General features: G+C 42.0%; 1 protein-coding gene across 1 annotated transcript; it reads right to left on the bottom strand.

The window, feature by feature from the left end:
* Positions 1 to 126: 126 nt before the first annotated feature.
* Positions 127 to 18,463, bottom strand: fmn2b (formin 2b). Its single transcript, XM_063221471.1, has 19 exons — positions 16,543 to 18,463; positions 15,806 to 15,972; positions 15,372 to 15,519; positions 12,800 to 12,861; positions 11,119 to 11,615; positions 10,441 to 11,007; positions 9,574 to 9,718; positions 9,033 to 9,120; positions 7,889 to 7,950; positions 7,576 to 7,667; positions 7,198 to 7,327; positions 6,938 to 7,084; positions 5,894 to 5,953; positions 5,209 to 5,329; positions 4,780 to 4,872; positions 4,302 to 4,353; positions 3,926 to 4,075; positions 2,431 to 2,512; positions 127 to 2,292 (listed from the first exon to the last, which is right to left on the bottom strand). Exons 1-19 carry the CDS (start codon positions 18,434 to 18,436, stop codon positions 2,272 to 2,274), a joined length of 4,578 nt encoding a protein of 1,525 aa, XP_063077541.1. The 5' UTR covers positions 18,437 to 18,463; the 3' UTR covers positions 127 to 2,271.
* Positions 18,464 to 21,716: the final 3,253 nt, after the last annotated feature.

Below are 21,716 nucleotides of genomic sequence, written 5' to 3' on the forward strand. Positions count from 1 at the left end.
TTGAATCCATTATGTGCTGGTGCACGCTTGGCATTTCAAGATGAAGCATTATCATTTCCAGCTACCTTACAGACTATTAGAATGGGAGGAAGATAGTCTTACACATCAATGACGAGATTTGGCATGTCATTTATATTATTTCTTTTATTTTACATATATATATTTGTTCTCAAATCAAAAATAAATGTACAAACATTACTGAACATGGAATAACGCCAAGATTATTTTAACAATAAAATGAGCAACAAGTGTTGACCGCAAAAACATGCCGGAAAAACCACAAGTATAACACAATGTGTTCTGTACATTACATTGTCTATGATTTTGACACACATTATCAGCGAGAAAAAAAATCAGGCATGATGGCCAATGGAAAAAAAAACAAAAAGCAAGGCTGTGTGCTTGCTGAAATGTACAGTTTTGACATATTTCAGCTGTAATACAGGTATTCAACACAATCAGTTGTGAGCATCATCTAAGCAATATCAACCTTGACTTGTAAGGTCACCACATTCATACATGTCAATTAAACCAAAGCCCATACACTTGAAGCATTTCTCAAATATGTCTGGAAGTTGTGTATTATTATTACCATGGAAAGTAGAAAGAATAATTAAAAAACACATTGCAGATTTTTTAAAAAGTAAAATAAAAAACAGTGTACATTCTCACATGGGAGGGGTGTGTGCTCTGAAAAGGAGGTCCAAAATGACTTCACAGATTTTAGTGGCCTACTGTTAAGACCGTTTTCAAATTTATTCATACAGTCATTGACTTTTGAGAAAGTGTGTCTACACTCTACCTGCGTCACTAAGGACAAAAACACCAGTCTATGCTGAGCACAAACTCATTGTCTCCTGAAGGTCTAAAACGAGCAAAATGCAGGAATAAAATTGGGATCGACTGCATGCCCATGGGCCAGACCCAGGTTTGAGCTCAGCCTGTTTCATTTCCCAACCCTAGTCCAATTCTTAATTTCCTGCCATCTCTCAAAAAACAGCCCCCCCCCCCCCAACCTAAAAAAACCCCAAACAACAACAACAGCAAAAAATAAATAAAATAAAACATTCCCTCACCGTGTAAAACTGGCAGTAACTTAGAAAGTAAAGATCTTCAAAGACACTAATACAGTTTCAGGTATCTAAGGAACGCTTCATTTCTATTTTTAGATGCAAGTGCATTAACCTGACTCTTGCCAGATGGAGGCTGCTCCGCTTGCCTCCACACACATTCATTCGGAGGAGCAGCTTCACTGTCTGAAGGTGTGGTTTAAGCAAAAATCCTGGTTGAAAAAAAAACCCTTCTCTGATGTGCTAGTTAACAGATTTGACAACATACACAGTTTCCCCGTTTACAAACATTTGTCTTTATGCACAGCTGAGGATCCCTCTACAACCTCTGATTGTTTGGAAACAGCTGTAACTCAAAAATAAAATGCGCTCGCATGATCGGCTGCTTAGCTTCTTGCTTACACAGCTTGCCCTTTCTCACAGCGCAAATGTTTTAAACGGGGAAAACCTATCTATGTATACAGTTGAAAATGTAGGATCAATGCATGACTCCTCCCTGCCCGGCGATCCTGATTCGTTTGTCAACTTCCAGGCCAGCTAACCTTACCAAAATAGGGAATTCATCCCAGATCTGTGAATGGAACTTGCAGAGCTGTGTGGAAACACACACATCTGGTGAGAGCCAGTTTACAAGTACATGGGTTTTGGTTCATTTGACAGCTGATGTAGAGATAAATATGCATTTTTTTTCACTGACCAAAGCGCCATACATACAGGAGTTATGTTGTGAATGTGGTGAATTCTTTAATCAGATTACATATAATCTTTTAAAAACCTTGAGATTCAATCAATGAAGTGCTGAAGACATACAACATTCAAAGTAAGAATTCTTTTGTGAACTCATCATCATTCATTTTTCTTTCATTCTTCTCTCTTTCTCTCTGTCTCACGCACGCACACACACACACCTGCGCACATCTTAACACACATACAGACTTAATATTGCTTCATATTGAATTTCAAACTGTACATAAACTTAAAACAATTCAAGAGAAAGCTTACAGATTGTACAATGTTTTCATGCTAGGTTTAAGTGACAAATGGAAATTCTGAAAATATGTTGTGAGCTTGATGTGTGACTGAGTATTGTTTAATTTCACATAAGGAACCTTGATATGTCTAAATTGCATGTATGGCATCCATCTGACATGAATAGCAAGTGGATTAATAGTCCATACCCACTTTTATTTTTCTATATCATCTACTTTCCTATTCTGGCTTTCTGCAAAAAAAACAAAAGCAGAATATATCAAAGATTAGCACAATAGTGTACATTATTACAAACATATGCAAATATATTTTTTATTCCTATACGAATGTATTTATTTATGTCTATTGTGTTTGTCTGACACGAACTTACCATTCCCGATTCCCGTTTTGGTTTGACACTGTAAGTTGCTTTCTCCTTCACCTGTTTAAAATACTCCTCTGCAGCTTTCACTCTGGAGTAAAGTAGAATAGGAAAAAAGTGAGTAATGTGTCAAAAGCCCAGACATCTTGAAACAATTATACTGGCCTCGGTAAAAAAACAGCTTTACTGGATCAAGATTCAACACCAAAGTGTGAAAAACCAATGGTAGACTACTGAAAATATTGTAAAGGTTGGTAGCCTAACCAGGGAACACACCGGGTTGACGAGTAATGTCACTCTAATGAAAAAGCTGTTGTTGGTCACAGCCACGGCCACGGCACATGAAATAGAACTGTTAACAACCCTGGTGGATACATGGGTTTAGTGTTTGTAAACAATCCCTGGCTACGCAACCCTGGCTGCCCACTGTTCAACCTCTGATTGTTGGAAACTGCTGTCGATCAAGAAATGAGGTCACGTGGTTGGCTGCTTATGCGTGGTTGCCCCTCCTCACGACACGAATGTTTGTAAACGAAAAACCTATGTATACGTCATTTGCTCAAACAATTATTTCAAGTTCATGAGTTGTATTGTCATTGTAGGCTACAAAATTGTAGCCTGGGCGAAAGCCGTCAAACAGTCTGGCGAAAGCTAAGAGGAATCCGTCTCCATGGAGGGTGGGAGATGGTCTGATCTTACTCTGCCATTTAAATTCATTGGAGTTCCAAATTCAAATTAAAACCCATATTGTGCTTTATTAGAATGACTGTTACGATATAGTGTCACAATCAAAAATGGACTTTGCGTATGAGTTCTGCGTCACCACTCTCAACTGTTTGCTGATTGGCTAAACAGTGAGCAAACCGAGCCAGAAGGGTTTCGCCAGACTATGTGAGGAGCCAAAATCTTTGGGTGGAGAACATAGGATGGCGTCGCCACGCACTAAATTGTGTGTGGAGCATAAATTAATAAGCACATTTAATAAGTTATTCACCTCAATTCAAGGTCTTGTTGACATTAAAAAGTGCTCAGCCCAATAATATAATAATATGTTATGTTATGTTATGTTATGTTATGTTATGTTATGTTATGTTATAAGATAATAACCTATAATACTCTCTGCAGCTTTCAAAGCAATAAAGTTCACGGAGTAGAGAAGTGAGATTTTGGGCTTTTTTATTAAGAGAAACTTATTTTTATTTTCATTTTTTAGTTTTAATAAAAAAATACATTTAGAGTAGATTAGAATATTTTTTACTAACCCTAAAGGAAATTAAGGTACACATTGACTAAGATTTTATTCTGTAGCCCTATCTCTCGTGGATTGTGTCGTATTAGCCCCCACACATGGGCTTGCATGCAGGTTCGAGTCCGGTCTGGGTCCTTCGCCAGTCCTGCCCTCTCTCTCTCCCACTCTCTTACATAAATAAATAAATAAAAGTGAAGAATGGGAAACTCCATTACTCACATCACCAAATTGTTAAATAAATAACGAAAGGCTTACTTTTCCTTGAGCATGACTTTGGTCTCTTTTTTCCACTGGTCCTTGAAGTCAGTTGAGAACTCGTGCCAGACTGAGAAGAAGGCATTGGGTGACACCTCCTTCTCCCCCATTTTGGGCTTCACCAAAAAGTAGGCAGTTAAATCCAGGAATCTGAAAGGAGTCAAGTGCCAATTTACAATTACGCTGATTTGCTCATACAGTACTGCAGTTGCAAGTACAATAGCCATTGAATATCTCAGTTTCACGAAATCCACATACAGGGTTTAATCAATAGGCTACTGCGCAGAAATTTGCATCAATGAACATTTGGAAAGGTACAGTATATGTATGCCTGATAAGTGGCCAGTGAGTGAATACGTATTTAATCATGTCTTACATCTTATGAGTTTCTGCAAACTGTGCCTCTTGAGCCCCCAAGTCGTTCCCTCCTGTTAGGAAAAAAAAAAACATAACAGGAATGATATTAACAGGCATGACATCAACGGCTGACAACAAGCATGATATTATCAGCTTACAACAGGCTGTTGAAAGTGTACCCAGACCCCTCGGAAGTGAACCATACAGAGATCTTTATTTACATTTTTGGAGCGCTCACATATGCACTGTAAATGCTGAGTCACAGGTCTGAGTTCATTTGAATGGTTGAAAGGGACCAGGTGTAAAAACGCCCTAACTGGGATTTTAACAGCTGATGTATTGTCTTTGCTTTATTCCACGAAATGCATGGACTGCATGTTTTGAATATAATTCACAACTTAGAGAGCATCACAACTTCTTTGTATTTTATATATTGAAAAAAAAAACCCGACAAGAAACACACAGGCAAGGCTCATTCTCAGGTAGAAAGTTCTAACCATTGGTCAGGAATTCTTCCATTTTGTCCTTGAAGGGTTGAAGATGTTCTTCAGAAGAACTTTTACAGACCATCTCCACCTGTTTTGTACAAGCTGAAAAGACAAAGGATTATGTATCTGAGCATTAGAGTGTGGAAACGACGTGGGCCTTATATCATTAATCATGAAGTGATGATTCCCACCAGAGTTTACATTTTTAGTAGCAGAACTCCTATTTCCACTCTTGTATGAATTAAATCATTCTTACTTTTATTTAAAATCAATCATTCCATTCCATTCATCCCACGCACAATAGTGACATAAGCTGTCGTTAGTGCCATCCTGACACTGCATTTGAAAACATGGATATTCAAACACGGGTTTCCTTGGTTCATTTACATTTCCAAGTACACAAAAGTCATTCATAATAGTTTTAATTGACTTTCTTACCCGTGAGGTCCCTCCTTAACTTGGTAAGATCCCTCTGAAAGTCTTCAAATTTCATCTGGGAAGCCTGAAAGAGGTCTTGGGGCTCCGGAATTGGATACACACGTGTCTCTTTGTTGGCATCCTAAGAACCAAAAACACATCTACAATGGTTAGAGCACAAATTTTAAAACAAAATTCTTTCATTTTTTGTTTGAATTTATTTTCAAGCTCAATTTTGTCATACTATATGACCATGAAATATTTGTTTTAAGTATATTTGAGTTATACGTTTTAAGTATTTTTGTCCAGCAGGGTGCTGAATATTCATATTTTATTAAGTACTGGCATGGTGCTACATCTACTAATTTGCTTAGGCAGTGCCATGTTACATGAGAATGTAGGGCTGAGTTACTGCTCTACCACATTCTGTGAAATTGTGTTTGAGATAACCCCCCAAAAAAACAAACAAACAAAATTAGACAATTGAGCATGACCACTATTTTTTCACAGATATTCTCCTTAGTGGTGTCAGCCATGCCTGTGAAGATTCTCATGCATCCAGCTCATGTTGGTCCAAAGACACACGCCTGGAGCATCACAGACACCCTGAGCCGATTCAAACTAGGCCTAGATGCAGTCTGCCCCAACTGATGTCTGTCGGGTCAACAAAATATAATATAATAAAAATAAGGAATATTCATAGTACCTCATCACAGTGACGCAGATAGTAAGCCACAATGTAGGAAAGAAGGCTCCCTGTATTGTCCTAAGAAGGGAAAGACATGCTTCAGTTCAAAGTAAACTATGCAAAACCATATGCATACAGTAAATTAATTTCCATCACAGTATGTTTCCCTTTTTCAATTATTGTGATCTCACCCTCTCTCAACATTTCTTGCACCTTCTCATTCAAAAAGATCTATAAAACTTACAAAATTACTCATACATGGCCTCTGCAGGTTTTATATGGCACATATAAAAGTGTCCCATTCTTCATCATTACCCTCATACTGTTTACTGTGCATGCAAGATACCAAGTACACCAAAAGCGACCTATGCTACCGGTGCGACGGAAATCATCATTTCTCTATGGAGGGTCAGCGAATAAGGTAAACAAAGCGAATTCGCCGGGGCAGAAGCAACCTGGGCGATCAGAGCAAATTTCAGCGGTTAAAAGTCAGCTAATATTATAGTAATGAGCTATGACGTGGTTCAGTGAAAACCAATTGGAATGTTCATATCCCAGGCTGACAAGCCAGAGATGTTACGTGATAAGTTAAATCAAACATGACAATGTCACATCCAGATCGAATAAAGCAAATTCATAGCGAAACGTCTCCAATGACCTTGTCTACTCGGGTAGCATAGGTCATTTCTGGTGTACACGCAGTTACACATTCCATGCCCTGCAGCATATAATGTGTGTAATGTGTGTTTGCTCACTAATAACCTACTATAAAAGTGACCCGTGTCTCCTTTTCCCCGTACTACAAGGTTTGTATAGCAAAGTCAGCTCTTCACATAGGCCAATATCTTTGAGTTGGTAATGCCATTCACAAATCTCAAAAAGTCAATGACAGCTCAAACGAGTTCAAGTATGGTACTTCTCATTGTATGTTTTTGAATGCAGGAAAAAAAACACAACAAAAACATTCAACAAAAAATAGTTTAAAACATTTTCCCCGTCAATATGCATAGTTGTTTGTTGCTTTTTTGATGACATGGTAATACTATATGTAAATGTACTCACACTTTGTTTCACATCCTTTAGTTTGGGTAGAATGTCAAGGGTGAAACCATCTGCTTGCCCTCGGGTCCTGTTTCCTCCATTCATGAAGTTCCCAAACGTTAACACAAGACCCAAAATCTTCATTACCCCATCACCACTTTGAAGATTCTACATAACAAAGACAAATAAAATAATACATACATTTAAGAGAAGTAGAGGGATCCAATTTAAATGTGATGCAAGTCGTCACATTTTTGTGATGTGGACAGAAACAAACTTACTAAGCACACTCTCTTCAAGATCTCCAGTTTGCGGTGAATTGAAGATAAGGTTTCAGTAAATGTTGACTGAAAGATGATGCAAAACACTCTCCCCGAGAAACTTGGAATTTGGTACAACTGGTAGAGAAATCTGAACACAGAATATAGTTTATTCAGTTAAAATAAGAACCAAGCATTCAGATACAGGAATCCAAATTTCAGATGAGTTTGTGTTGCATGCCTTCGGTATTCGGTAACATTTTAAAAGTCTCTTCCCTGAAAAGTTTGAGCTCATCAGTTTTGAGTCTCATGAACAGTTTGCTACATCAAAAACCACATATTATACAAGTCAAACTCTCTAATTTAATGACAGCCTATTTGTTCTATTATGACTCTTACTGTTCTGGCTTGTCCAAAGGTTTGGCACTGTCTTTTCCTTTAGATGACTTCATATGCTTCTCAATTTTGTCCATCTCATCCTGTTGTGCTCTCTAAAAGATAATTACAACATACTGTAAATACACAACCAACAACACAAAACATAATACACCATGACAACATTGGTTGATTGCATTGGATGATGCCTTATTTTAGCTCGCTTCAATGAGAGGTTTATTTGCAATGCCATTTGCATTATTGTAGTATCAAAAAATATGTACAGTATGTGACAGAGTCAGATTGTTTATGTGATTGTGTGTGATTTCGTTCTTACGTTTTCATAAAGCGCTTGCAGAGTCTCCAAGTCCACAACAGTGTTGTCCACATTCAATATTGCTGTTTGACAAGAGCAAACTATGGTTTAATGATCTGACAGATGATTTAGAACAATTATGGCAAAGGAACAATACCAGGGTCCATATGTACAAAGACCTCGTAGATTTCCCACTGAATCTTTACCCAAGTGAAAACCTGAAAAAGATACAGTTTCACCCACAATTTCACGCTGATTCATGAGGTATGTCCGAATTCACATGAAATGTAGTGCACATGCACTTCTTCATGTTAGTCAGTATTAGTACATCTGAAAATGTGTGGAAAGTTACTAACAGAGCTTTTTTGTTCACATGCAAGTTTTGTACATGAGGCCCCTGAGGCTTGTATCACAACTAGGAGGCATGATCTTTTTGCTCTGATATTGTCTAGTAAATGTGCATGATACAGTAATCCAGCCTATTAAGGCTGATGTGAAGATAAAATAATAACATTCATATTTACCTACATAATTACGGTGTTCGACAGAGAAAAGCAAAAGTCTATTCTCTTTAAAAAAAAAGTTGGGACACTTAGTATTATCTATTTTGTTTGTAATGTGTACAAATATCAGTTGTTAAAGCAAAGCAAATGCCTAAAACAAGGTTTAGACGTCTAATTCTACAATTCTAATTTTAACGTAAGTATTGTATATTAGATGACTTTTGTGTTCATTTAAGATTAACTTGACTGAGTAGGTGTTTTTACTTGAAAATAGATAAAAATAAGCTTGTTGAAACGTGTGGGGCCATCAGTTGTACCGTGTTGGCGTCAGGTAGATAGACAGCTGACATCAATGTTGGACCACTGCTAGAATGTATATTTTTTCTTAAGAACATAATTCTACATGTGTTCATGCATACTTTAAGTGATATTCTCCGTGAAAATGTACAATGCAATGCCATGTAAAGAGCGACGAAAATAAAGAGAATGCATTGAATGAGAAGGTGTGTCCAAACTTTTGGTAGAAGGTGTGAACCCATGTGGCACTATAGGTCTAGATAGTACATTGGTGATGAGATGTAATGATTCGAATTCCAAAGTGTTCATGTTGATTGTAGCATACACACTGAATGAGTTCTTAAACTGTCTTAGAAAATACTCACCATGTTGAATGTCCTTCATGTCGAGGTGGAGACTGGACATCAGAATGCCAACTGCTTGAGAACGCTTGTTGTTCAAAAGCTTAACCACCTGTAAACATTACAGAACAAAGGACTTAAGGAGTGTGAAGTATATAATCCGAATGATATGCACCAAACAAAGCACTGTGTATGAACCTTATTGCAAAGATGGCCATTAGAATTACCATGCTAACTGACTAGCCACACCCTGTCCAGTCTTGTTGTACCAGTTTGAGGCCTCAGGCAGAGTGTAGGTGTAACATATTGACCAAAAGTAGTTTCCTCAAAAATCCGCCTTTTATTAAATGCTGCTATTGCTACCCCTAGTGTGGGATGGGAGAAAGTGATGGATTATTCAACAAATATGGGGTGTAGGAGCTGACCCTGTATCTTTTCATAACATTATTAACAAACATAAAAAGAAAAACATGAAAAAGACTTATTACGTTACATCACTACCTGCGGTGGAATAATGATCAGTGAAAAGTAATTTAAAGCAAACACCTGACTGAAATCGGCTTACTTGCTTAGTTTTGATTTTAGTGATGGTGTCTGAAAGCGGTTTCTTCTTCTCCTTCACAGCACTTTTCGAGAAGAGTTCCACAAATTCATCAAAGTCCACCTGTGGTTCCTCCACCATCTCCCACACCACAGAAGATTTTGTGTCCCTAAGCACAGCAGATAACATCCGTATTTTAACAATAATACCATAATAATAATAATAATAATAATAGCATTTGTATAGCACTATATCATACAAGGCATGCAACTCAAAGTGCTTAACAAATGGGAAAAAACATCATTGTTAGAGATGGATTTAAAAGGAGAGGTAGAGAGGAGAGGCAGAAATAGCAAGAAGGCAGAGGAAGAAGAGATAGATAGAGATTGTAGAGTCATAAGGCCCACGTAGGTTGGGACCAGGATTCCATCAAAGTATATCTTATAAGGTGAATTCAGGTAAATTGGGCCACTTTGAGCCATTTGCTTATATGCAACAACAAAAACAAAAAAGTGGTCCAATTTACCTGAATTAGCTAAAAGCATCATGACTAGGCTACACTACTTGAAAAAATTATCACATAGGAGATAAAGTACATACATACTATGAAATACCATTTAATATGCCGCTATCCATCTAACCAGGCTCTCAGCAGGGGCCTTATGTACAAAGACCTCCGTAGATTTCCTACTGAATCTTTACGTAAGTGAAAATCTGAAATGCTGATTTGTGTGGTGTGTCCGATTTCACATGAAATTTTGTACACATGCACTTTTATATCTGGGGCCTCATGTACAAAACTTTCCTATACACAAAACACTCCGTAAAAAACTTTCCACACACATTTTCAGATGTACTAATACAAATGTCACATAATGTAATGTAAATTACTTTTTGTCGTGAAGCTGTATCTTTGTCCAGTACAGAGGCTTCATGGGCCGCGGTGGTTCCACGGGTTCCTTGCGCGGCGCCTTCTCCTGTTGCATGGCCAGGGCATACATCCCTGGAGGCAATGGTGGAGGGAGAGCTCCCAGACCAAATGATAAAGCTGGATTACACAACCCCGGGGGAAGCTGCGGGAAAGGCTGTCCCACACCTGATGGCCCTGGGGGAGGGGGAGGGGGAGGCGGTGGCGGTGGCGGTCCCAGTCCTGGTAATGGTGGCGGTGGTGGAGGCGGTGGCGGTCCCATTCCAGGCATGGGTGGGGGTGGGGGTGGGGGAGGCTGTCCAAACCCTGGTAAGGGCGGAGTGGGTGGAGGCTGTGCCATCCCAGGTAAGGGTGGAGGTGGTGGAGGTGGAGGGTGACAGAGCCCAGGTAATGGTGGGGGTGGTGGTGGCTGCTGCATTCCAGGTAAGGGGGGTGGTGGTGGTGGTGGAGGGGGCTGACCACATCCTGGTAACGGTGGGGGTGGTGGAGGTGGAGGTGGAGGCTGTCCTGACAGAGCTGGAGGAGGTCCACTGTCTGAGAGAGGGGGGTATGCTGAATAGTCTGAGAGAGAGGGAGGTAAAGGTGGAGGTGGAGGTGGAGGTGGTAATGCAGCATTGGAAACGATGTGTGATGGGTCTGACAGAGCCTCCGAGGGTGGTGGTGCTTCAGTAGATTGCAGTGAGTCATTTTGTTTCTGCGATTGCTGGCACGTGCACAAGATGGCTGATTCGGACTGGAGTGAGGATGGCAGAAGGGCGGCGTTGGTTTGATCGGAGGGCACCACTGAGGCAGCCCCCGTGGCAGCCAGGTGAGGGGGTACAGTAGTAAGCGAGGAGTCTGAAGGCACTGTAAACTTTAAGCCCTCCTCCAGGGGAGACGTCTGTACCGATTTGGCCTCGAGACAAGCGTTGAGCAGGCCGCCATCCTCCGTCTGCAGGTCAACGTCACACATGTCCCTAAAAAGCTCTCCCTCGCTGCCACATTCTTGGTCTTTTGTGCTGATGTCTTTGTCCAGCAAGGGATACTGTTTCTCCAGCTCCGCTATTTTGGTTCGCAGGTCCTCAATAGTCTGCTCCAGCTGCTGAATTACATTCACGTGTTCCTTTTTCAGATGCATGGTTTTCAACACTGAGTCCTCCTGCAACATGTGCAAAGGACAAACGTTGAGGAAACAGTGTGGCTATTAGAATTCAAAAGCTACTAGTTCTTATTATATACGTATGTATGCTTTTCAGTATTGTTGAATAAAAAAAGTACAATAAAGCAATTGTTTTTTTTACATACAACATGCGTACAGCATGCAACATACAATATTTAATTCGTCCCACATAGCCATGTTGGGGTGGTTGAAACAAATGACAGATCCAGTAGACAGTATAATCATTCAACATATGACATTACGCTGCCATCTCAGAGAACAGACATGTGAGCCACTGATCACACGATAAAAGTGTTTGCATCCATTCAGCATGGGCTCTCCCTTACGCACACATACAAGCACACACAGAGATCAAACACTCAGACCACATACCCACCTGCAGACGCACAAACGCACTCACTCACTCACACACACACACACACACACACACAGAGTAGGACAAGTCACTTAAATAGACGCATATACTGTCTCTCTCTCTCTGTCATACACACGCACACACGCACGCGCACGCGCACACGCACACACACACACACTCACACACACACACACACACACACACACACACACACACACACACACACACAGAGTAGGACAAGTCACTTAAATAGACGCATATACTGTCTCTCTCTCTCTGTCATACACACGCACACGCACACGCGCACGCGCACACGCACACACACACACACACAGTAGGACAAGTCACATAAATAGACGCATACACTGTCTCTCTCTCTGTGTCATACGCACGCACGCACGCACGCACACACACACACACACACACACAGTGTGTCAGTGGCAACAGTAACTAGCAGAAGACTGATGACCCTATTCATTGGTGGCGGGCCCTGGGGCTGTCCCATATACATGTAAGTAATCAGCAAAATGATTTGTGACACCAGGGTAAAATTTGTCCAGTAATATGGAAGGCTCTCTAGTCTTGCTCCATTTTTTCCCCCGACTGTTAAAACAAGTAAATCACATACAACAGGCACAATAGCACTTCTTCTAGTCAACCCAATTGGGCCCAAATGTTGATGAACTGATCTAAGAGTCTTAGCTCATCTTTTGTATAACAAAAAAAATATATATATACAGTAAATAATTCCAGTCAGTAGTCTGTGCATAATGTTCTGTGAATATGCAAACATGATCATGTCCAATACCTGTAATTCCTGGGTGTCTTCCTTTTGCTGTGGAGTTGGCACGTTGAGGTCCTGCTGGTGATCTAGCAAAGACACAAAAACCATACACTGTCAACTTGTCTTGTCCCCTCTCATGAAACATAAATATACTCAGGGATCTAAATTAACACCAGCCAACCAGCCAAATGCTGGTGAAATTTCAGTTTGGCTGGTAGAAAAGACCAACTTACTAGCCACTTTGACCCATTAGAGTGTGTGTGTTTGGTTAGTAAGATTAACATCTACTAGCCATTTTGGCTGGTGATGAAAAAAGTTAATTTAGAGCCCTGAATATACTGTATTGTTGTACTTATGCCCCATATGAACACTGCATTACAAGTATGACTCTGAGGATAACGTTTTGGGCCCCATTACCGTAATAGTTAATTGGGTCATGACTCATGTAGTTATTGCCTATCTTTTTTTTTTTTTTTTTAAAGGATTGCATCCATCATGTGCAGCAGCTGTACTGGCCAGTTGGCCCATCTGTCAGTCTGTCTGTCAGTATTCGGAAACCAGTTTGCTTTGTGAAGGGTTTGTGCACCTCCTAGCTCCTAGTGTACCCTGTTCACAAATGAAAAAAACAAACCAAAAACAACTGACCTGATCCTCTCTCGAGAGACCAGAGTCATTATGTTTAAAATGTCAATGTCAATGCTGGGTGTTTGGAGTCATCATCTTCGCAGATAGCAAGTCAGTGCTCTAATCATCAGTGAGTAACATGGTAAATGAGCCCATACATTTAATCAACATAGAATATAACATTAAAGATGAGGAAACAGGCTGTACGATGTGTATTTGTATTCACAATGCTGCATTTCAGAGTAAATGGTATGCATTTCGCACTGATACCGGAGTGTCTTTCTCTGTTTTTAATACTTTGCCTCTCTAGAGCAATGATGCCCCCTTAGATTTAATGATGCCCCCTTCACTGAGGAGGCTTCCTGATGATTCCAAAGGCCCCACCCAAAAGGATTGTCCTCCTCATTACATTGCATTACACTTAGTTACTTTTACATTACACAGAACCGGACACACACACACACACAGACACCTTTCTTCTTCACCAGCCACTCATTTCATTACAAGTGACATGAAAGTGTCTATGTAAATGACAAATGAACGTCCTTGCTCAACCGTGTCCAACAGTCACAGCACAGTCATGAGACAAAATGGCACTTTCAATCACTTTTCAGTATTTTTCAGTGAGACACTTTAGGACAGACAGCCTCTACAAGGCCCACATCCAGCAGCACTGAGAGATGGACTGCTCTGCTTTCTGTTCTGTATGAAGACATCAGACAAGGGGTTTTTACCTCACCTGTGTACCAGGGCTTGACATGAACTTTATCGATTGCCGGCCACTGTGGCTAGCAGTTTTCCCGAGTCACTAGCCATCCAGCTACTCTACTAGCCACAAATTTGATTTATTTTTTTATCATGATGCTGTACCTCTAACCTCAGAAGATGAGGTGCTTAAAGCAAGAAGATGCATGCATGGTTTTCTACATGGAAATACAACAATAAAATTGAAACTGAGAAACTGAACAGAAAAATTGATATACAAGGGGCAAAGTGCAGAATATACACTATTCTGATATAGCATACCATAGAATAAGCTACCTGCCAAATTGGCTAGTGACACTGAAATTGTTACCAGCCACAGCCAAGTTTTACCAGCATTTGGCCGGTTGGCAGGTGCCAGTGTCAAGCCCTGCTGTGTACACATGTTGCTACAAGTGGAGCTGGCACCTGCTCTTTGACAATGTGTTTTCATATGCAGCTACTGGACAAGTGCAACAATTCTCACCTTGTGCTTTCTGCTGCCTATTCTATAGCGTATTATTTAAGCATAACCAAAGGTGTGGAAAGTAAAAGTAGAAGTAAAACACCCTGGCTGCCACATGTTCCTTACAACACAGGTGATTTCTTTGAGTAACTGGTCAACAGTTACTCTAGGCCAATATACCCGTCTTACTATCCGCTGTTTCTCTATGTTCTCTATGTAAACTTTTACAAAAAGTAAAAAACTTAACTTTTTGTAAAAGTTTATTTTAAGGTGTCACTGTCTTAATTGCATGGTGCCCAAAGGGAGTAGTGTGGCAGGACAGTACCAGGGATTTTTCTGAACAGGGAAATAGGGGCGCTCCACCCTCATACCTCCATGGGTACGCCCTCATACTTTTTTAAAAATATATAGATTACTTTTTTTAAGCGCCCCTAGTAAATTTCTCAATCACAGGGGGGACACCCCCCTGCAACCTGCCATGATGCTCCCTCATGCCAAAAAATCCTAGAAAAAGCCCTGAGTACCATGGTAAGAGAACCTCAGTCATGAAGGAGGATGGGGAGGAGCACTGCTCACCTACTCCCACCACCACCCTGGCGGGTCGGGAATCGAAACTAGCAGCCCTTGGGCTACAAGCCTGACACACTAACTGCTAACATAGATGGCATTAGTTGCTAAATGTAGATGAACGGACACAGTATGGGTAGACACAGGGAGTTGAGACTCAAACATTCAAGTTTACAACAAGTAAAAGTCTTGCCAAACCTGTATCTGTGCTCCTCTGTCCTGGTTTCTCTGCTGCCTCTCTGTGTGGAGACCAAAGTGCTTTTATGTGTCCTGGCAGCCGGCCTTCAAGACTCTCCAGTGAATGGGGCGGCTGGCTGACAGCGGCCCAGGTATACAGTTGATCTTGCTAAGGGGAAGAATCGAAAGCTGTTATGCTAGATACTATAATACAGACACAGACCTGCAGAACCAGGTAATGTGCAAATTATAACAGAGCTATGGGCAAAATTGTGTCATGGGCTCCCATGTAGAAGTCTTAATCGACCTCTGGTCAGAGAGTCACAAACCCAGAGGGATGCAAATTCTACATCTTTGCAGAGAATGTTAGCAAGGGAGACGGTTAAAGCAGAACATAGAGTTTCAGGGGCTTTGCCAATTTGGTAAGAAGATACAGTAAAAGCACACGGGCTCACATTAAACCTTGAGTTGATTGGAGAGGTTTCACTGCTGTACTGTTCGCGGAAACAGTCTCCAAACGGTAGCAGGATTCCCATGGCCAGGATCCGGGAGCAGATCTTCTCAGCCTCCTCAGGTGGAGCGTCCTCCTGCTGCTGGAAGAACTTTTCCAGGAGGGTGCGGCCTGGAAAGGACACGTGTGTACAAAATAAAAAACAGCAAGAAAAAATGGCAACCCGAAAAACTATTTATCAGGCAGGTTCTACCGACTTCAAAAGTATAATTTTGAATTTAACAACTTTCATTTCATACAGAAACTACAGTTCATGCAAGCAAAATTCCATTTATCTGCATATGAATTATTTTAAGTCCACCCTCAGACCAAAACATGACTGCATTACAAGTGTAAATGAACAGTTTTTTTTAAAACTTCCCAGCCCTATTTCCAAACCCTATACTGAATCTAACCTCCAAAATCACAGCCCCACACTACAGTGCACGGGTAGAGAGGAAGCGAAAAGTAGATAGAAGTTTGAAAAACTCGGCCCTGCCATGGCCTAACGGTAGATCACTGGGTTACTACTCCGGCGACCCGGGTTCGATACTGGCCCGGGTCATTTGTCGATCCTTCCCCGTCTCTCTCTCCCCACTCATTTCCTGTATCTCCTCCACTGTCCTGTCATAAATAAAGGCTAAAAATGTTTTGAAGATGAGCAGTTTTCTTTTATTTCCCACTCCTGCCATCTACACTCACCAGTGAAGACATCATGCATGGCGCACGGCTGTCCATAGGAGGGCCGGCGGGCTGTGCTGCACAGAGGTTGGCTGCCGCCATGCACGCGCTCCTCCAGACCGTTATATTCCAAGTAGTCAGCGGATCCAGCTTTCGGGGCCATCGGAGAATTCCGCAGCTCTTCGGTCCAGTCTGCGGAGCGGCTCAGAGGGCCGATGATGGTCTGGGCGCGTTTACGCTTCAGATGGTACTTTTCTCGGACCCTCTCCTCTTGGTTTCGCCTGGAAAGCAGGGGACTGTGGGTTGGCGACGGGGTAGGGGAGCAGCCAGAGGAGCCACTGAGCTGGCGTGTGGTTGTCTTGATGTAGTAGGGGTGTATGGGAGGATGCTTGACCTGTGCGCTAGAGACAGTGGGGGAAACAAGGGTAGACCTTAGCACCTGTGTGGCCAGATCAGACTCCTGGAACCAAGGGGAATCTCTACTAACTACGCTTTTCCGCCTCTTGAATGCCGGCGACTCAACTCTCGGTATCCCATCCTCCTCAGGGGTACAGCTTGTGAACTGGAGGCCTATGTCTGAGTCAAGGTCCTCTGCCTCCAGTATGTTTGAGTCAAGGTCCTCTGCCTCCAGTATGTTTGAGTCAAGGTCTTCTGCCTCCAGTATGTTTGAGTCAAGGTCCTCTGGCACAGGCAGAGGAGTGCTGCTTTCCACAATAACATTCTCCTCCTCCACCAAGATGGTGTGTTCATGGCTCTGACTGCTGGCCTCCTCGCTGATCAAATTGTCTTCACTGTGCCCGTGGCTAAAGCTCGGGCTATCGGGCTCGGTTTCTTTCTCCTCCTCAGCCTCCTCTATAGCCTCCACGGCACTCTCAAACGAGGCAGTGAGGTCGGGGAAACTGGTGATGCTAGTTGTCGTGGCAACCGTGCCGTCAACTCCCCTCTCTACGCTGACCACGGTGGTGGTGCTAGGGGGTGGAAATGAAGTCACATCCTCCCCATCCTCCTCCTCCTTCTCCTCCTCAACGCACACGCTGCTCTCTCCCTCTTTTGTCCCCTGGGGGAGTGGAGCAGCTGCCACTGGTACAGGAGGAGGAGAGGCACAAAGGCTCTCAGAGCTGCTTAGCTTACCATTCACAACACCGTTACTGGCTACACATGGCCGCCCCTCCTCCCCACGCTGCTTCTCCGCTCTGACTAAAGAAGGCAAATCCACCGTGGCTGACAGCCCCTCTTCCGCTCTGAGTGGAAAGGGAGCCCCTGTCTCAGAGGTGGGGGTTGCAGCCTTCGACTTAGTGGCGGTGGTCCTTTTCAGATCTGTGGTGGTGGTGTTGCTAGTCCATCTGAGCACGTCTTCCGCGCTGGAAATAATTCCCCCCTGCTGCTGGAGCCTAATGGCTTGCTGGATGTCTGCGAGCAAGTCCTCTTGCTCGGTTGCAGAGTGGAAGCTGTAGATGTCTGTGTCAGAGCCCGAGCTGCCTCTTTGCGGCTCTGCCTCCTTCTCAGGAGCCGCCGACGGGTGGCTCTCATTAGGTGGCGGACATGGTGGCTCGGCGTCCGCATCACCCTGCACTACCTCATCGCCAGACAGACTGAGCTTGGGGGTTTTGTTGCGCAGTGACTGAACACTGTCCAACTCATCCTGCGAATCCAATATATCCTCTTTCGAGCTCGCCGACAGACCCTTTTTGAGGTTCTTGCGCTTGCGAATGTTTGAAAACACAGACGATTTGGACTCGGACTTGTTCTTCCGTTTGCCCGTGTCTCCTTTGCTGTGCTTGCCATGATGCTTCTTCCCGTAAAATCCCTTCTTTGTGCTGCCGTCGGCATCACAGAGTCCTCCATTATCCAAATTGCCGTCGCTGCTGTCCCCTGTGGTGCCTCCTTTCTTGAGCTTGCCGTCCTGGTTGCCCATGGTGTTGACAACAGAATCCCCTTTGGAGTCAAGGCATGGCTGAGGCGCGGATGCGGATGCGGACGCAGCAGCCTTGGCGATGTATGTCGTACCAATGAAAAAGATGCTGCTGCTGCTGCTGCCACTCGCTGCTGGAGGGGTGGGGGGCTCACGCTCCTCCAGTGACGAAAGCAGCGGAAGGGTGGATGCTGATGCAAATTATTCACGCGCTCTCCTCCTGCCCCTCCTCCTCCTCCTCTTCCTCCTGCAGCAATAAACAAGAGCACTGAGGGCTGTGTGGACACTTGGGCAATGAGAGCACTCGTGGCTGTAAGGACAGGTTTGTTATTACTACCATGGCGCAATGTAAAGACACCATGTTATATATTTTAAAAGATTCTTTGTCTTCATGGCATTATAGAAATAAACTGAAATGAAATGACAGGCTGAAAATATTGATAATTCTGTTTTTTTTATGGCAGTTGGGGGTGGTGAAAGCCATGCAAAGGGACTACAATGTACATAGAAATGTTAATATCTCCTTAAATAAGCATTAAAAAAAATCTATTTATGTTCAGTATGTTTGACCTGTCTTTTGTCTGTATGTATGGGTTTATGTGCTTTTGATTCGTCTATGCATCATCTTCCAATGAATATTATGTGCATCTTGTATTGTCTTGCAATGTACTGTATATTATTATGTACATCTTGTATTACCAGCATGTGCAACCAACTAGATACCTTAATTTCCTTAGGAATGAATAAAGGAACTATATACTCTTCTTTACTACACTTATATAAATTATGTCAATGACCATTTGACCAGAAATGGTTCTAGCTTTGAATCATAGCATAGGCCTACAACTAAATAATGAATAGCATGCAACTAAATGGTCAAATAATATGTGGTAATGATGATACTGTAATGTGGATGATTCCTCAGTCCCTCAAAGTTAATACAAATTTTATTACAGATGCCATCACCTCATTACCTCCCCAAATGAGGTTATGTTTTCGGTCGCGTTGGTTTGTCTGTCTGTCCGTTTGTTTGTCAGTCAGCAGGATAACTCAAATAGTTATGAACGGATTTGGATGAAACTTTCTGTTGTTGGAAATGACAAAAGGAACAAGTGATTACATTTCGTGGTGATACGGCTCACGATCCAGAACCAGGATTTTTTCTTCACCATTGTGAGATAAGGCAGATTTTGAAATTCCGTATTTCTAACTCCACAAAAAGAGGCAAGGCTTTTTTTATTTTTTAAAAGGTGTAACATAATCATATGTTCTATTGCACAGCTTCCTTGGCAGAGGTCTCTACTCTCCGAGTACATTTCTAGTTTAAATTACTATTATTTCTTTGTTATAGGAGCACTTCCGGGACTGAAAATTTCACTGGTTTGTGGCGTTGTTTGGATGGGAAAATATAGAACTTGAAAATAGAAAAATACAAAGGCACTCTTGTCTATCAAAGATATTTAAAAAAGCCTTTATTACATTTCTTGGTTACAGAAACCCTTAAAAAACTAAGATGCATTTTGGCCTTCCGGCCATCCTGAGGAAATCACAAATGGTTTGATCCCTGTTGAAGGCCGGTGGGCCGAAACACGTGTGAGTTTTTTTTTTTTTAAAGGGTTTTAACCAAGCCATGTACTGTACCGTAATAAAGGCTTTTTAAAAATATATATATAGACCAGAGTGCCTTGGTATTTTCTTTTTTCAAGTTCTACTATTACTAATAATAATTTGTTCAATTTTATAGGACAGTTTTGCTCATGTGCCACTGCCATTATAAACATCTAGCATGTGCTATTCTACCTTTTATGTCATGAAGTCCTGTGCCTGGCACAGGGAAAAAACATTTTACACACACATATCATTCTACACACACACACACACACACACACACACACACACACACACACACACACACACACACACACACACACACACACACACACCAACAATGTAACATCATTTGAATGTGCTTTGTTTATTTGACTAACCCTCCTCTTTGTATCCTCCTCCTCTTCTCACCACTGATGTGTTTTAGCTTTTAAAGGTGCACTGAAATTTTAATATTTTTGAATTTCCAGAAATAGACATTTTTATCTGCAAAACTTACTGTACTCTGGTTATGTAAATATTGGTTTATTTAGTACATATTCATGAAAAGGTCAAATTTGGCAATAGGCAGCACAATTTCAATGAGCAGCATACTTGCAGTTACCCATTCTGGCCACATTCTACACAGTGCACCTTTAAATGTAGGCTATAAAAGGTCAAAAGGCCTTCTCACTTTCTCAGTAACCTCTAGATTTTTTTTTAACTGAATGTGAAAAGGGTCTGGTAAAAGGAACACTTTTCATGTCTGGGTTGTTATCAACTCAAATGATTCATATACGGTACTCTAAATGCTCTGCAGGCCAAAGCACTGATATTCATCTCCTACTCATGTGAGCTGTTCGCCTATGGCCTATCAAATTTGCAGGTGAATGTCATGCAACCTACATTGGGCAAGCATACACTTCACAACTAGCCTATGGTTAATCAAAGTTGATTAAAAACATCTTTGATAAATCCACAAACACTTCTAGACTGAGTTTGTGGACGTTGGGGAAGTTTGGTGTCACAGGCTACGCCATTGTCCTTGAATCACGCTGAGTCACCCGCGGTTGATTTGATTTGAAACACATCACTCATCTCGCTACTAGGCCAGTTTCTCCAGAACATCTTCGGCATAGATGCTCTACTATTTTGTAGAAAGGGCTCTAGTTTGGTACCTAGCCCCTGTGTCATTATTCAAACACACCAGTTTCCTACAAAGCCATCGCTCGCACAAACATGAAATATTCACGATTCACTCACCATTTTGCCAGTGTCAACTCCACTCTCGCCTCGCGCGAAGGCGCGTGGTTGCTTGATCTTCCCCATATCTTCCCATTTTATGACCCAGCACTGCGGAGATCTGTACATGACCAACTGAGTTGAAGGAACACCTATAATACTCAAGGCTTCATATGTTTATTTATGTGCATAGCATACACTCTTTCACATGAGTTATGCATTGATTCCGCATGTCTAGGCTACATAACAAGGGAGCACCAGAATGTTCACCTGTCACTCGCGGAAATCGGTCACGGGGGACCGCTGACTTTTAAACAACCCCTTTCCTATCAGTAGGGCACTTCAAAGAGAAAAGGGCAGGGAGAGCCCGGCCAGAGATAGGCCTAACTGAAGCATCTAATGAAAACAGCAAAGCCATGCTTATAATAGCCTACTGTAGGCCTAGTAGATGACT

The sequence above is a fragment of the Engraulis encrasicolus genome, chromosome 17 (assembly GCF_034702125.1).
Source record: "Engraulis encrasicolus isolate BLACKSEA-1 chromosome 17, IST_EnEncr_1.0, whole genome shotgun sequence".
Taxonomy (NCBI): Eukaryota; Metazoa; Chordata; class Actinopteri; order Clupeiformes; family Engraulidae; genus Engraulis; species Engraulis encrasicolus.